This window comes from Rana temporaria, chromosome 1 (assembly GCF_905171775.1).
Source record: "Rana temporaria chromosome 1, aRanTem1.1, whole genome shotgun sequence".
Classification (NCBI taxonomy): domain Eukaryota; kingdom Metazoa; phylum Chordata; class Amphibia; order Anura; family Ranidae; genus Rana; species Rana temporaria.
Genome location: NC_053489.1, coordinates 135232731 through 135250344, shown reverse-complemented (window position 1 = coordinate 135250344; position 17614 = coordinate 135232731). Strand labels below are relative to the sequence as shown.

At 43.0% G+C, this 17614-nt stretch overlaps 1 protein-coding gene across 4 annotated transcripts in view; it reads right to left on the bottom strand.

The window, feature by feature from the left end:
• Positions 1 to 17614, bottom strand: part of FER (FER tyrosine kinase) — a 353477-nt gene that overhangs the window by 174276 nt on the left and 161587 nt on the right. For all 4 annotated transcript variants that reach the window (XM_040343195.1, XM_040343168.1, XM_040343185.1 and 1 more), the window contains 2 exons: positions 2979 to 3182; positions 380 to 502 (listed from right to left, as the gene is read on the bottom strand). In XM_040343195.1, coding sequence (XP_040199129.1) covers positions 380 to 502; positions 2979 to 3182 — 327 coding nt within the window. The remainder of the gene's footprint in view (positions 1 to 379; positions 503 to 2978; positions 3183 to 17614) is intronic.

Genomic DNA, 17614 nt, shown 5'->3' with positions numbered 1-17614 from the left:
TGTCTAACACACTTCCCGGCCTTGGTTGACTACGATCACTACTCCACACTAACTATAAAAAAAGCAATTGCCGCCACTGAGGCTGGACTTCAAATATGGCTGCCTTTGTTCATCTCATTTATGTGGACAATGGCGGTATTAGGCGTTTAAACAAATAAAACAATGCCATTTTATAGTTTATCAGGTATTTTTTTGCACCTGCTGAAAACTTTCTTTGTCTGAAAAAAACAAAAAGGCAGCCACCACATCCAAGAACTGGTTAGCTGCAATAAATTTAATTTGTGTTCTTGGGATCAGTTATGCCTTTATAATAATCACAGCAAATAATAAAACTTAATTACCTAATGTTATGTTTAGCACAGCAATATTGTTTACATACCTTTGCAACAGGATTCAACAGAACTACTCCTGATTTTTTTGTTATAACTTGCTTTGTTGTGTAATGATGTTCTATAAGCTGTGGGATAGTAGGAAATCCAGTGCCTTCAAACCTATATTGATTCTGTTCAAAAGGGAATGGGGTAAGATGGGAAAGGGGGGGGGGGGTGATGAGAAAAAAAAAACAAGAGATATGTTACAGTTGTGAGAAATGGCAATCAAATATTTTTTAAAAGCAAGGTGGAGCCGATATGAATTCTTCCTCATACCTTCAATATATCAATTCAAAGACTATAGTAAAAGCAAGTTTGACAAAACTGGAAGCAATAAAAAAAAAATATATATATATATATATATATATATATATATATATATATATATATATATATATATATATATATATATATATATATATATATATATATATATATATATAATATTATATTATTAATAGGGGGTACCCACTCCCACTTTTGGGCAGAATTTGCAACTGCTGATTATTTTTTATTTAAACTGAAGTTCCATTCTAACCTGTACTTGAGGGTAGTACTATTCACTTGACCTCAGGACGATCCAACCCGTCCCAATTCATGACCAGGCCATTTTTGTGATAAGGCACTGCAGTACTTTAACTGACAATTGCATGGTCATGCAACGATTCCTTTCCCCGTCAGAACAGCCTTTTTTGTACAGGCAGATCTCAGTTGTCTGTACATCCAGTGCCCGCCACCCGCAGATAGGCTTCTGCTGTGAATAATCACAGCAGAAGCAGGGCCGGCCCCCTGCAGGCATGAGTGCAGAATCGCACATACACACACACATATACATATATTGTGTGTATACGTACATGATTCTGCACAGGAGAGGAGCCCTGTAGCAGTAAATTTGCTATGGGCAGTGTTAAAGTGGAGAAAGCAAGTTTGCACATGTAGTAAACAAATAAGGCAGCTCCACATTCATAAATGTTAACCAACTACAAAAATCAAAACTGAAATAAAATGAAGCCCACTGATTTAACGGTTTCCCAAATTGAAGTTCAGGTTAGAAATGTTCATGGAAAGCAAATAAATCCCAGCTTTCTCATTCACAATGCATCTATTTATTTTATATATTCAAGGCATGCCTTTACTGGACAACCAGTGTGCTTAGGTCAGCTCTCATCTGAACTTTTAGGCTGTCAAATGGCTGGTATCTCACTTGATCACATGTGTAAAACCAAATTAACTACAGGTCTAAATAGAAGCTAGAATGACACCATGTTTGACTGCAGCTCCACTTTAAAAATTAGTTATCATATTCAAGTAAAAAAAAAAAAAAAAAAAAAAGTAAAAATACTACAGTTTCCATTAGCACAAAATTAAGTAGACAAATAGAACAACATGTACCATAGTAGAAATAGAAAAGTGCAATACAAGAAAATAAAGTTATGGAACTACATACATTTTTCTAAACTGGCAAGTGACTTTTTTTAATGCTTACTTGCGTACATATTTTCCAGAGTAGATGAAATGTGAAATAGAACAAGAGGCCAAAAGATTCACATTGAAAGAAAAATATACAAAAGCTTCTTTGGGAGTTTGTTAAAGCAGCAAAGTACGATAGGTCTAAAAGAGAATATTCACAAAATATGACATCTAAAAGATAAACTGGCAACTTTTGTTTTATCACAGTGCTTCTCAACTCCTGTGTCAAGGAACATGACCAGGTTATACATTCCAGATTTTTAGGCAGTCAATCAACACATATGAGACAGTCAAAAGATCAGGAAATATGTCCTTCATTTAGTCTGAGGAGTAGTTTATTGAACACCTACATCAATGTCAATTAAAGTCACTTAAATTCAAAAAATCCATGAACAGGAAAAGTCAAAACAGAGTGCAAGTGTTTATGTGGCATAAAGCTACTCATAAATAGGGCTGAGCCGAACATCCCCTGGTCCGCACCAGAACTTGCGAGCAGGCAAACAATGTGTTTGAACACGCGAACAATGTTAAAGTCTATGGGACACGAACATGAAAAAACAAAAGTGCTAATTTTAAAAGTTTATATGCAAGTTATTGCCATAAAAAGCATTTGAGGAACTGGGTCCTGCCCAGGGGACATGTGTCAATGCAATGCAAAGTTTTAAAAATGTCAGTTTTTTCGGGAGCGGTGATTTTAATAATGCTTAAGGTGAAACAATAAAAATTTAAAATTCTTTTAAATTTCGTGCCTGGGGGGTGTCTATAGTATGCCTGTAACATTGGCACATTATCCCCATGTTTAGAACATCAGAAATGCATATCTAGAGAAAAAAAGTAATTTAAAACTGATCGCAGCTATAATGAATTGTTGGGTTTCGGCAATATATATAAAACTCATTGAAAAAAACAAAAAACGGCATGCCTTCCCCCCTGCCCCCCCAATCGATCACTTGATTTAGAAGCCAATTATATTATAACTTCTTATAATTATATATATATAGTGCTCTCTCTCTCTCTCTCTCTCTCTCTCTCGATTGGTGGTAGTAGGGTGCCATTTCACAAAAGGATCAAGAGAGACATCTTTTTTTCAAATATATAAAAAAATATATATATATAAAAACGTTTTCACAGACGTACATCAGCAAACTGAATGATAAAATGCCGCCTCTGTGAATCTGAAAACACAGAAAGGACATATTCACCAGGTTTCCCATGGCTCTCTCGCACCAAGAAGTCCCCCTGTTGCTTTAACAGCTCTTGTGCTTCAACTCGAGGAATTGCACCATGATACCAATCCTGTTCAGACAAAGGCTTTTCACTTGTGGAGATGACATCAAATACCTAGAAAGAAAGATTTTGGTTACTTTAAATTTGCTTTTAGATTACTAGTTTAAGGTTCAAAATTTTTCATTGAAACGTACCGATTGTCTAGAATATTCAAATGCACAAGCCTGCACTTACACTATAGCTTTTTGCACACACACACACACACACACACACACACAATTACATTGATTATGTACACGTTTACAAAACATGCAAAAGTGCATCAGTGTTATTTGTCAATACCAATCCAAATATGGCAAGCAGTCGTGTGTTTTTTTGCATGACAAAACGCACAGTAGAAAAAAACAAGTGCAAAACTTGAAGTTTAAAAAAAAAAGTGTATGAGCTAATTTGATGCATTTGTCGCAGATAGGGCAGCCCACAAAAAGGAATTAAACAATATTTAAATTGTACAGCGCTCAATACAGTGACATTAGTGAAAACCTATACATTAGTGAAAATTACCGCTTATATATTCAGCCCTTTTTTTATGTTGAAAAAGCCCCCCCTCGTCTTATACTCGCGTCTCCCGGCTGTGTCATGCAGTCTAAACAGCAGTCGGCGGTGGTCGACTGTAACAAAGCCCTGCCTCCTCCTCATCCATGATAGATGGAACACTGACTCACTGCTGGGAAACTGAATCAGTGTTCCGTCTATCACGGACGAGGAGAAGGCGGGGCTCTGTTACAGTGGAGGGCCACCGACTGCAGTTAAGACTGTGCATGACACAGCGAAACAATGTGCATGAGGCTGCGGGAGATCCGGTACATGAGGCATGCAAATGGGCATTGGTGACCCTCTCTTCAACTTACAGTAGCTGCTGCATTTCCCACCATAGGATTATACTCGGGTCAATACATTTTCCCAGTTTTTTTGTGGGTAAAAATAGGATTTTATGCTCACCGTAAAATCTCTTTCTCTGAGTTCATGGACGGACACAGCCTTAATCTTGACATAGTGGGTATTAGCCTTCCTTTAGGAGTGATTAAGCAGAAACTTATAGAAAAGGTTAAACTTATCATACACAACCTATAGCTCCGCCCAGGGGGCGGGCCCTCTGGGTATAACCCCTCTCTCTGCATCTCGCAGGTCAGCTTGTCAAAAAGTAGTACAAACATAAAAAGGAGGGGTGGGTGCTGTGTCCGTCCATGAACTCAGAGAAAGAGATTTTACGGTGAGCATAAAATCCTATTTTCTCTTTCGTTCATGGACGGACACAGCCTTAATCTTGACATAGTGGGACGTCCCAAAGCAGTGTCAAAAAAATGAGGGGTGGGAACAGCATAAAAATTTAACTTCACCCCAAAACAAACAGAGCTCCTCCACTGAGGAGTTGCAACTCTAAACAGCCACCTGCAAAACATTGCGGCCGAAAGAAGCATCCAAAGATGCACTCACATCAACCTTATAGAATTTTGTGAAAGTGTGAGAGGACGACCAAGTGTGAGCTTTACACACCTTGGAAACAGACGCTTGATGTCAGAAAACACAGGAGGCACCTATTGCCCTGGTCGAATGCGCCGTGATAGGAACGGGGGGCGCCCGACCCCTTATGGCGTAAGCCTGAATTACTGTCTGTCGGATCCACCTACAGATGGTGGCCGATGAGACCGCTAGGTTCTTCTTGGGACCAGCCACCGAAACAGTGAGTCTGACCTCCGGAACGGAGCAGTGGCAGCTAAGTATACTCTCAGAGCTCGGACAATGTTCAAGGAATGCAACGCCATCTCCCTAGGGTGCGACGGATTAGGACACAAGGATGGAAGTACAATGTCCTCATTGAGATGGAAGGCCCGAAACGACCTTAGGTAGAAAAGATGGCTGCGGACGCAGCACCACCTTATCCTTGTCCAAAATCACTGCAAGTATGCTTTTTTGACAACTTGCCCCCTGTCTGTGTCTCCTTCTCTTGCAAGTGCCACTGCCAAGCATTAAGATGATGTACTAACCTCGGATCAGCATGTTCCGTCCTCCTGTTGAGTGCGGTGCCCCCTCCTGTGACATCCAAGACAAGGAGAAGGGGGGGGGGGGACTTCAGTTCTGTGTTAGTGTGAGGTGGGCAGGAGGGGGGAGGAAGTGAGAGGGAGAGATGCCTCATAGCATGTGGGAACAGAAACACCCCACAGCCAAGCCAGTCACTGGAGCAGAGGTGAGAGAACCAGCATGACTTCTCAGCAGCACTAGTGCGGAGGAGGAGGAAGTGAAATCCTCCTCCCGCTTTCAACATGGGCAGTGACGTCACTGGTTGCCAGACGCCAAGCGGCTATACCAACCAGTGATCAGTAGTAGGTGAAAGAGGTGGAGGCAGAGCCAGCGCTATGGCGGCTTGGTCCGCCCCTGTTCCCAGACTGTCACTTTCATTGCGGGACACTGTATTGTCCAGAAATGACGGTGTCCACTCTGTGTTCTTCGACTGACCTGGCTTCAGCCAGGAAACTGTCAGCCTGGTTCACCCCGCTCCTCACTCGCCCTGGAATAAATTCCACTCGCAAAATGCGAGCGAAAGAGTGAATTTTTGAGGGCTGGATTTATGATAGGTGAGGTGACTGTTGGCCAGGCTACTGCGACTCGGCCCTGCAGACCGGTCCTTATGCAAGCCCTGGAGCACATGGCTCATCGGCCACCCGTAGAGCGATGGACCTGTCGTAGACTACCTAGCGCGCAGCTAAGGTCAGCACACGCTCGATGGCCGAAACTGGGAAGAATACAAGGATCTGAGATCCAGCCTGTCGCCCAGTCGGCAGTTGAACGAAGATCGCAGGAAAACTAAATACAAATTCCAAAACAAAATTTGAATTAACAGCCTCCAAGCCATGGGCCTGAAGGGAGCCATGTCTTCTCCTAAACTAGGCAGAAAAAAACTGACCTGCGAGATGCAGAGAGAGGGGTTATACCCAGAGGGCCCGCCCCCTGGGCGGTGCTATAGGGTGTATATGATAAGTTTAACGTTTTCTTTAAGTTTCTGCCTAGTCACTCCTAAAGGAAGGCCAATACCCACTATGTCAAGATTAAGGCTGTGTCCGTCCATGAACGAAAGAGAAATTAGGTGCCTCGGCTTATATTCATGTCGGCTTATAGTCGGATATATACGGTAGTAGGGCCTCCTAAAATCCAAAGGAGAACTTGCACAAAACTATCAGTGTCCCACAAATATTCCAAAATATTTATAAATGTCCATTTGTGTACATAAGAAATGCCACCATGTGAAATCCTTCAAAATTTCTTGTACCAAACATAATCCTCTAACCAAAGGGAAAGCCTGCTCCCCTGTTCCCCCTCACACATATATTGCTCACCTCAGAGGCGGGAGGCAAGACTTTATTCATATCTGAAATAAAGAAGGTTGCACTAGACTATTTTATTTTTATGAGGTGATCTGTGAAGCAATCCAGGAAATATAAAATTGCTTCTCAGATTGTGGTTGTGGGAATAGCTGGCTATGTATCGTATCACTAAAGCACCTTTAGACTACCTAGGATTTAGGCCTCTTGCACAATAGCGTAAAAAACAATGTGTTTTTTATCAGTTTGAAATGAGGTGCATTGTCATCTATGAAACCATGAACACAGCTGAGTAAGGATCAGTAATACAGTGTTGAGTACAGAGCAGTAAAACAAAAATAGAAATGTTTACATTTGAGTGCAGCAATTTACTCGCACACGCGTCTATTCGTCTATAAGCATGTTTATTCGAATATAAATTAGTATATTACAACACTTACAATTAAGAAAAATATTAAATATTTTGGAATATTTTTGGGACACGGATTGTATTGGATAATGTCTCCCTTTGATTTTAGGAGGCACGGATTTGAAGTGTGGTTTACACGTTTATTTTCAGTAAATTAACGTATAGGTTTTTACTGTCACTGTATTGATTTTTACAATTTAAATATTGCTTTATTTATATTTGCCTGTGGGTAAAAAATAAAGTGCTAGCTTCCTGACACAATTTTGTATTCTGTATAATTCATTTGCACAGGGATGTTCAGGTTCTTGTTTGAACACTGCAATGAATGGACTGCTCAATGCATGCAATGGGAAATCGCGTTGCACATAGTGTGGATGGGGCCTAGAACTTCTCAAATAAATATAAGTTAACACATTAGCAGGAAACACATCCAATAAAGTTATTAGTTTAGCGCAAAAATTTTACATTTTGTGAAGAGTGAAAGGGTATTTTTCTAGAAGTGTTTCTAAAAAAAAAAAAAAATCATCAGTCACAATGACCAACAACATTCAACAATCTACTTGGTTCATGTAAGGGTCCTTTCACACTAGCGGACCGTTCGTCCGCTCATTACAAGTCCGTTAACGGACTTGTAATGAATCCCTATGGGAACGCGTCCGTTAGCGGATGGAGCATCCGCTAGCGTCCGCGTCAGTCGGGTTCCGCTTTTCCGAACGGAAGAAACCCTATTTTTCTTTCGTTCGGCGGAGCGGAACTGATGCAGACGGTCCGTCTGCATCAGGTTCCCCATAGGGGACAGCGGAGCAGAGACAGGGCGGTCCCTGCACTGTGTGCGGGGACCGCCCTATCCGCCGACAGCTGAGCGGGGATCCCCGCTGAGCCGACGGAGACACACGGAGCGGACCCGGAAACGGTCCACTCCGTGTGAAAGAGCCCTAAATCAGGGCTAGGCAACCTTAAAGAGGTGGAGATCTACCTGAACAACATGGGAGAAATCAAAGATCACTGGGCACAAAGTCGCCTCCTTACACCTGATTTAAGCCTCTAATTGCCAGACTACCATGTCACAATCACGTGCGTTGCAGGTGCTGAGAAGGCTGCACTTGTGGATGAGCTCTTTCTTGCATTCCATAGTAATGCCCTTAGGGCTTGTTCAAACAAAGATGGGGGTGGTAAAACCCTGTGGTTGAGTTAACCGCCCCAAATCCCTACCCCCTTTAGCTGCTAAGACAGCAGCCAAAGGTGTACACATGCTGCAGCAGGAATGACACCCCCCTTGGAACGTTCAGTGAGCGTTACTGCCCGTCAACCGTCACCCATTCAAGTAAAATGAGGCCAGTCAGCAAGCGCCTCACAACTGCGTGCTTCTGTGGGTCCAAGCAGCTAGTGAGGAGGCGATACAATGCCTTCTCACAGTCTGTTTTAACCCCTTTGATGCAATACTTCACAAAGTTGCAAGACACTTGCAGAGCAATCTCATTTACTCAAATGGGTGTAACCCCTGCCCAGCATGACCTAACAAGTGTGACAGGGTGTATCATTCATGCTGTGGCTGCAACATGTGTACACCCCTGGATACTGCAACTAAAGGGAGTGTGGTTGGGAGGGGGGAGTGGTGGTAAAAACATGGTTCAACTATGGGGTTTTACTGCCCCCCATACTGCAAATAAGCCCTTACTGTCCTGAGCCCCCAAGAAGGTTGCTTTCACTATGTCGCACCTGCAACTTTCCTGCGGATCAGCTGAGCTTTGCCTTAAACTGATATGATATCCTGGGAGATTGGTGAGCTATCTAAAAGCGGCACAACAGCAGCTATATGGGAGCAACAGCATACATATGCTATTGAAGCCATTGCCGTCTCCTATGGTGCCTAGTAACACTAACCTACACAGTGCTGCTCAGATCTCGTGGGCTGTGACTACCAGACTCGACCAGCGGAGTGATATGCACTACATTCCTGCCAGGACTTTAGCAGAGGCATCGGCTTATACGGCCAGCTGATAACTCTGCGGAGCTGCCGACTCTGCAGTGATGCATCATACGCTGCTCCCTCTGCGGCTGGGAGCCTTATTCAGGAAGTAGTTCTTCTCCCCAACACGTTTGTCCGGGGGCAGGATGTGTGTCAGCAGGTTGGCAAGCCCAGGCGATCTACCAATCACCTTGCCACGATCGACTGGTAGATAGCGGCCCATTGGTTGCCAACCTGGGCTGTAAATGCTTCCTCCACTTGTCACGTCTCACCGCAGTGCCTTACAATTCTGCAACCTTAAAAGCGGTAATAAAGTAGTATAAATAAAAAAAATACACTCCCTGCTGTAAATAAATAGCATTAAGTGCATTAATTTTTTTAGTACATTTTTTTAGTACATTTTTTTTTATAATGTGCTAGAATGCGGTGCATACTAATGCACCGCATTCTAGCACATTATAAAAAAAAATGTACTAAAAAAATTTACTAAAAAAATAACCCTTCCAGCGGCACACTGTCACTGCTGACAGGGCTTCCATCTTCACCCAGTCTTCCTTGCGGGTTCGCAGGCCATTATTACTAGTACATATAGGGGAAGACAGGGATGATAGGATTTTCTTCCATAACAATCTATTGTTTTAGAATCTAATACCTTAATTTCTTTGCCCATATCAAGTAAATGTTATAATTTTTGTTGAATAATTATAGTAAGATCTGAGTCCAAAACTTGATAAACTGTTTGCTATGGGGACAAAAAATAAAGAGGAAGAGCCTAGATCGCTGCCAGGGACCCAGGAAAGAGGAGGATAAGGGCCACTCTGAGCAATACCATTGCACAGAGCAGGTAAGAATAACATTTTTATTATTTTTAATAAAAAAAAAAAAAAATCTGACTTTAGTAACACTTTAGGAGTTTCCAATTCAGAGAGAACATCTATAGCATAAGGCTCTGAAGCAGCCATAGGCATTTCAGAAACCTGATATTACAGCTTTTTTGAATGGAGCATGGGGGCAGAAAAAGTAGGCATAGTCAGCCCTTTTGACCAGTGCCTGTGACAGGACCAGCTGCTCATAATAACCCCCCCCCCCCCAAAGCACAGAAAGAGCACAGCTACAAAGGTATCCACAGAAAGGGGACAGAGAAAAAAAAAAGATTTCAACAAACAGAGAAGATACAAACACAAGGGGCACATCTCATCTATTGTAAGTATTGCCCATAGTGTGATAGAATATATCTTTTTTTATTTTTTATTACTAAACTTTAGCTTTAAAGCGGAGTTCCACCCAAAAACGAAACTTCCGCTTAAAGTGTTGGTGAACCCTGCCTGACATACTACATTTGGCATGTCATTTTTTTGGGGAGGGGGTAGCAGATACCCTCTTTTTAGAGGCATCCAGCTCCCACTTCCTCCTGGTGCGCCACAGTGCCGTAATGAAGTTTGAACCCTCCCTCCTGGAGGAGAGAACATTGCCCGGCCATTCACAGCGTGCCTCGCGCATGCACAGTGTCTGCCCGGCTGTGAGGCCACAGGTGGTCGCCTCTAGTAAGAATGCCAGCGCTTTGGAGGTGGGGGGGGGGAAACAGGGCTTTGTACACCTGCATCGTGGGACAGGTGAGTGTCTGATTATTAAAAGTCAGCAGCTACACTTTATGTTGCTACTGAGTTTTTTTTTTTTTTTTTCGGTGGAACTCTGATTTAAGTAACAACTCAAGTACAGCACTTCTCCCAAAGCAAAATCACTGCAATCTATTTTATTACAGTAAAATGAGCTACTTGCTTTAATCTCATAAATGAAACCAGGAAAACCTGTATTTCCAACTCAAGGCTGTGTACATGAAGGCTTATTCGAATGAATCATCCTCCTTCCCAAGCCTGTAGCTATTGCAAGCTGTTGATTACCCCGAAAGACACTAACAGCGTATATCATGGCCATAACTTTTCTTATCAGTTTTTGTCTCACTATTTTACTTTTAATTGTCGACTTCACGCTGTGCACCTTTCATTCACTTTTGCTGAAAAACAGCCAACGGGTTCTATTTCAACTACAAAAGGACATGCTTTGCTTTCTGATCATTAAAAAAGTACTGTGTAGAGAGTGTGGGAAACGTAAATAAACAGAATAAAAACATATAAGCCTTCCTCTAAACAATTTCTATTTCATCCAGTTTTTATTTATTTTTTATTTGCATAGTGTATGGTCAACTGCATACTGAAATATAAGGAATGCATGAAATAACTGCCAGGGGAAATCTTAAACATTCAGCAAATGTACACTAAAACAAGCATGGGTTTAGGGCCGAAACAACTAATCGATTAATCGACAACTAATCGATTATGAAAATAGTTGTCAACTATTTTCATAATCGATTATTGTCCAGTTGATTAGTTGGCCTGCATATAGTATGCATTATTTGTTTACATATCAGGAAATACAGTGCAGCACACCATCCATACATGTCACTAAGTACCTGAGAATTTGTGAATGTTCAAGTGTGAGGAGCAATGCCTCATGGGACATTTAGTCCTGGAAGTGAGTGGTTCTAAAGGCAGAAGTTTTTTTTATCTTGCTATAGGGGCGCTCTATACTATACTTTACAGCTTGCTATTGGTGTACTCTGAAGGCAGGAGGAGCCAGAAGCATCGGTAAGGGACCCCAGAAGTGGAGGATCTGGGCTGCTCTGTGCAAAACCATTACACAGAGCAGGCAAGTATAAACAAGTTTGTTTAAAAAAAAAAAAAAATCACTTTAAAGACTCTGTGCAGGGAAGATCAGCATCTGAACCCAGAGGAAGTGGAGGTAATAGAAGGCATTACATTTACTGTAGTTGGTTATTTATATTTACCACTGCATATGGATATTTAAGAATAAATTGTCTTTTTTTTTTTACATATTAACTAAATTGCACACCACACTTTTTTTTAAGATTATCCGATTAATCTAAACAATAAATCGGCCAACTAATCGATTATGAAAATAATCGTTAGTTGCAGCCCTACATGGGTTACACATTAAATCTAGTACGCTGTAAATTGAAATCAAATAATTTAAATGATACATTAAAATTTACCTAAATAAAAAGCAAATAAATAAAACCAGCTCCTGTCTACCTCACTGAGTCAGACCTAAAGGAAATCTCACACCTCTGCCTCCTTTTGTGAAGCACAAGCTGGCCAACAACTAGTAGGTTTTTCTTTTAACAAATGTTCTTAATAAAATATTCGTACAAACATTTGTACAAAAGTTCTTTGTACGTTCTTTTTTAAGACTAGACTAATATCATTTGAAAAAGTACTTTAAAATGTTGTTTCCTTTTAACATTCAATTTTGGAATTATTGTATTTCCCCCCCAAAAAAGCCACATACAGTAGGTGAACGCGATATTGTGTCAATCTCGCTCCCTTTCTCGGCGAGATTGACCACCTACGAGCCCCATCGCGGGAGCCAGCGCCGAGCTGGCTTGCCGCGATGGAGACAGAGCCGTCATAGAAGCGACGGGAGATCCGACTTGGATTCCCGCCAATTCTACACGTGTGCGGCGTTTGTTATGAATCCTGAGGGGGAAGTCCCCGCCGGATTTTAAATAAAAATCTGGCATGGGTTCCCCCGTCAGGAGCATACCGGGCCCTTAGGTCTGTTATGGGTTGTAAGGAGAGCCCCCCTACGCCGAAAAAAACGGCGTAGGGGGTCCCCCTACAATCCATACCAGACCCGTATCCAAAGCACGCTACCCAGCCAGCCAGGAAGGGAGTGGGGACGAGCGAGCGCCCCCCCCCCCCTCCTGAGCCGTACCAGGCTGCATGCCCTCAACATGGGGGGGTTGGGTGCTCTGGGGCAGGGGGGCGCACTGCGGGCCCCCCCCACCTCAGAGCACCCTGTCCCCATGTTGATGAGGACAGGGCCCCTTCCCGACAACCCTGGCCGTTGGTTGTCCGGGAGGCTTATCGGAATCTGGGAGCCCCCTTTAATAAGGGGGCCCCCAGATACCGGCCCCCCACCCTAAGTGAATGAGTATGGGGTACATCGTACCCCTACCCATTCACCTGCAAGAAAAGTGGTAAAAACACAAATAAACCACACAGGGTATTAAAATATTTTATTAGTCTGCTCCGGAGGCCTCCCCTGTCTTCTTTAGCTCTTTTCCCAGGGTAGGCTTCTTCTTCCGATTTCCGGGGGTCTTCTCCTGCTCTCCGGGGTCTTCACCGCTCTTCTGTGACGTCTTCTCCGCTCCGGGGGTCTTCTCAGCTCTTCTGTGACGTCTTCTCCGCTCCGGGGGTCTTCTCAGCTCTGGGGGGGTCTTCTATATTCGCCGCTCTCCGCTCTTGACTCGGCGCACCCCGGTTCTTCCTCCCGCTGTCCGGTTCCTTCTCCTTCAGGGCTGGCCGCCGCTATACTGGCGGCGGTCAGTCCGCTCTTCTGTAACGTCATCTTCTTCTCTTCTCGTCTTCCGTCTTCTCCAGATGTTGACACGCCGGCCGGCTCTTCTCGCTGCAATGACGTGTGCCCGGCTTGCGTCGGATTTATATAGGCCTCACAGTCCCATCATGCTCTGTACCTACCCATGTGATACCTACCCACGTGAAGAACTAGAACTCTTTAAGAAAGTATGTTCCAGACAGACTTGAAGCTGTAGACATATAGCCAGATTCAGGCGGGCGTAGCGCATCTCATATACGCTACGCCGCCGTAAGTTAGAGAGACAAGTACAAAATTCACAAAGAACTTGCGTCCTAAGTTGCGGCGTAGTTTAAATGGGCCGGCGTAAGCGCGCGTAATTCAAAGTAGGCTGTAGTGGGCGTGTTGGATGCTAATGAATTGTGACCTCACGTAAATGACGCACCTAACGAACAGCGCATGCGCCGTCCGTGAATGCATCCCAGTGCGCATGCTCAAAATCACGTCGCAAATAGTCAATGCTTTCGACGTGAACGTAACCTACACCCAGCCCCATTCTGAATCGACTTACACAAACAACGTAAACGATGTGAAATTCGACGTCCATACTGCGCCATCTTTTTAGTGGTTTATCTTTACGCTGAGAAAACACCTTACGTAAACGGCGTATCTTACATAAACGGCATTAAATAGGCATATCTTGCTCATTTGCATATTCTCAGCGAATGGATGAACATAGAAAAATTGGCCTAAGATTGAAAAGCTTGGCCGAATAGCCAGGTCTTCAGCTTCTTCCTGAACGTATATAGGCTTGGGGAGATGCGAATGTTAAGAAGGATTTGGTTCGAGAGAGTTGCCCCCGCTGAGCCAATCCGTTTTCCTCCTATGGAAATTAGCCTATCGTTATTGCCAATGATTAGGGCTTTGTCAGCTGAACGGAGACAATGTCTAGGTATAAAATGTGGGGTCAGGTCGGATAGGAACTGTGGGCCCAGCTGGTGGTAGCCCCTGTAGATCAGGCAGAGAATTTTAAAATCGGCACGTTTTATAACAGGGAGCCAGTGGAGTTCTCTAAGCACTGGGCTGATGTGATCTTGCTTTTGGAGATTGTAGATAAGCCTGGCTGCTTGATTCTGCACCAGTTGCAGTTTCTTGGACCATTTGATGGGGATGCCTAGTAGGACTCCGTTTGAAAAGTCAAGGCTAGAGATAATTAGTGCCTCGACTAAGTCTTTCCTTTGATCTTGAGTAAGGAGGTGTTTTGCCTTGCGGATGAGTCATAGAAAATGGGTGGCTCTCGAAACCGACTGACCTGACCTGGGGAATCATACTTCGTTTTTCGTCAAGGATAGCCCCCAGGACTGTCACCTTATCTTTTGGATTTGGTATCAAGCCCAACTCGGTGGGCCAACTTTGAAGGAAGTCGGCCGTGCCTTTTCCAACTATCATGACCTCTGTTTTGTTACCATTAAGGCACAATTTGTTGATGGCTATTCAGTGGTAAATATCGCGCAGACAATTGGCCAATCTGAAGGGCATGTCAGGGTAAGTCAGATCATCAGCTACCAACTGGACGTCGTCCGCGTACAGATGGAACCAGAGACCATGTTTGGCAATAATGTCGGGTAAAGGCCTAAGATAAACATTAAAGAGAATGGGGGACAGGGCGGATCCCTGTGTAACCCTGTTGTCCACTGTGGTAATCGGGGATAGAAAAGAGCCCATCTTAACTTGGTGGGTGCGAGCTGTTAAAAAATCACGGAACCAAGCAAGGGCAGTATCTCCCAGCCCGAAATCCTTTATGGCCTGTGTTTTCAGGCTCTGTGCATACATCAAGCTGATTCTTTGAAGCTTGTAAGGGTGGATATATTTACTGCATCTCCCTGCTGTTTAGGGGTGGCCATATAAAACGAATTGTTGGTAAGCACGATAGAATATGTAGTACATATGGAGTCTATGTGTGCCCACAGATACCTTTGCCCCCCCCCTTTTTCCATTTAATCCTCATATAGAAATATTATGCTTCAGATATCATCATACATGACAAGATATCTTCTATACAGTCATTCCCTCCTTTCAATAGTCTACTTTGACTGAATTACCAATAGGTAATAATACAATATATACCGTATTTATCGGCGTATACCGCACACTTTTTTCCCCTTAAAATCAGGGGAAAATCGTGGGTGCGCGATATATGCCAATCCCCGCAATGTGTTTGAACGCCGCCGCCGACATATATCGAGTACACTGGGGTACACTCGGCCAGGCTCGGCTCCCCTCGCGGTCACACCCTGTGCCACCTCCTAGCCTTTATGCGAGAGGAGCGGAGCGCGGCCGAGCATGCCCGAGTGTACTGCGCTCGGTATATGTCGGCGGCGGTCAAACAGCGCTGGAAGCGGGGATCGACTCAAACAGCGCAGGAGAAGCAGGGAGGACACCACCAGGGCCGCAGACGGACGCCGGACCGGACAAGGCCGCCGGGCAAGACACCGACGAGGGGTTATTCAAACTAAGTATTTTAATTTTTCCTGAAATTTCCCTTCCAGGTTGGTGGTGCGCGCTATACGCCGGGGCGCGCTATATGCCGATAAATACGGTATATATAATTTCTATGTCAATATGGAAAGATCAATGAGGGGATTTTTCATAGTGCCTTGCGTGTTTTTGTTTATAGAATCATCAGTGTCCTTGGTTACATTGGAGGCGAGATTCTCTCCTCCCCAACTTAAGTGTCACAAAATTAGTTCACTTTTTTCATCCACTTAGTGTGAAAGATTGACTTTGGTTCCCGAGAGCCTGTCTTTATGTAGTGTCACACTCAATTGGTCTCAGAATTTACAAAGCAAGCATATATGTAGTATGGTTATGTATGTCCTTATAAGTTTCCCAAGACCAAAATACTCGGTAAAATATGATCCATACATTGTAATACTATGAATACTTACGTAATTTTTCTTTGGTATTATTTTATTTTATTATTTTGTATTGGCACCTACCCAAAATGTACTGAGGAAGCTATTAAAGTTGCAAAACGAAATGACAAAAAGACATGAAGGGGTCTATGAAGGCTATTTATTGATATCCTTACACATTCCATGTTCACACCGTTTTGGATAAAATTAGATCCTAACTTCTATGTCTATTTGTGTATCTGTTGACCTTGCAAGTTAGTAGGGCGTTTGTCTGTTATATGTGCCTTTAATTTTTTGTAATTAAGTCTTTGTACTTTTACCAAAATTACCGCCTCATGTTGTGCTGATAAAGTCTGGAACGGAAGGAACCTTTTCGAGTGGCTCGGTTGTGTAGTCGGTCTTGACCGGTTGGGTGAGCAGATATAATTACAATAATCGGCTGCAATAAGTTTGAACTGGCTGGATTATAGTTTATTTACTATATGTCTTGCTGTACTATTTGTTTCATAGACAACTCTTCCTAAGGAAGCAGTTCCATGCCGCTAAACTAGTTGAGGAAAGACCACTTCAACAGATATCTCACGGGGGAACCATCAGTAGTTTGTGGTTGATATTTTAATGATCTTTTGTATGTTATTTTATATGTATTAAACAGTATATTGTATATTTTATATAAAAATGCGTTGTTGTGTATCAGTACCGAAATAGTCCATTATAACCCCTCGGGGTGGGTATTTGTGTACGGTCAGCCTCAGCAACTGCCCCTACACTACCATCCTTTTTGCTTCCCTATATCAATTTGGATGATGGTACTTTATTATGGTCTATTATTCTATTCTATATGAGGCTATACTCAAAACATACAATTTTTTATGGTAAAATTGGAAAAGAAAAAGGGGAATTTGGGACTTCAAATGAGGCAGTATTTTTAAGTATTATTTATGATAAAAAGTAAAAAATGAAAAATATTGAAGTTAAAATATTCAACATTATTTAGACATGCATGTATTCATTTTAGACTAAAATTCCATGGTTTATGCTCCTGACAAGCAGCTACAATGTTTATACCTCATTCAATCCTCTCATAAAAATTATTGGATGTTGAGGTGCATGCACAGAGGCTATGTCAGGCTAGAGCTCTGCTCTGTGAGGAGAGATGACCGCAATATAGACACAGCCCGTCGGAACCAAAAAGTCACAATTCGTGATACCACATGCCCAAGAGGTGAGGGGGACATTTTAAAAGCAAAATGGTGTTTGGAGGTGCCCGCAATAAGCAAAAACAGAACCCTAGCGGCAGCGGTCAGCAGGCAAGAGGTACCACAAAAAAAGTGCCAGTGTCCTCAGTAACATTCTCCTCAGAGAAGAAGAAGAATAAGGCTAAGCTGTCACAACCTGTTATCTCCCCGGAGGATACTGACTCTGATACTAAGTTATCCATGTCTCAAACTTCTACACAGGAACCTTTAGTCCCCTCA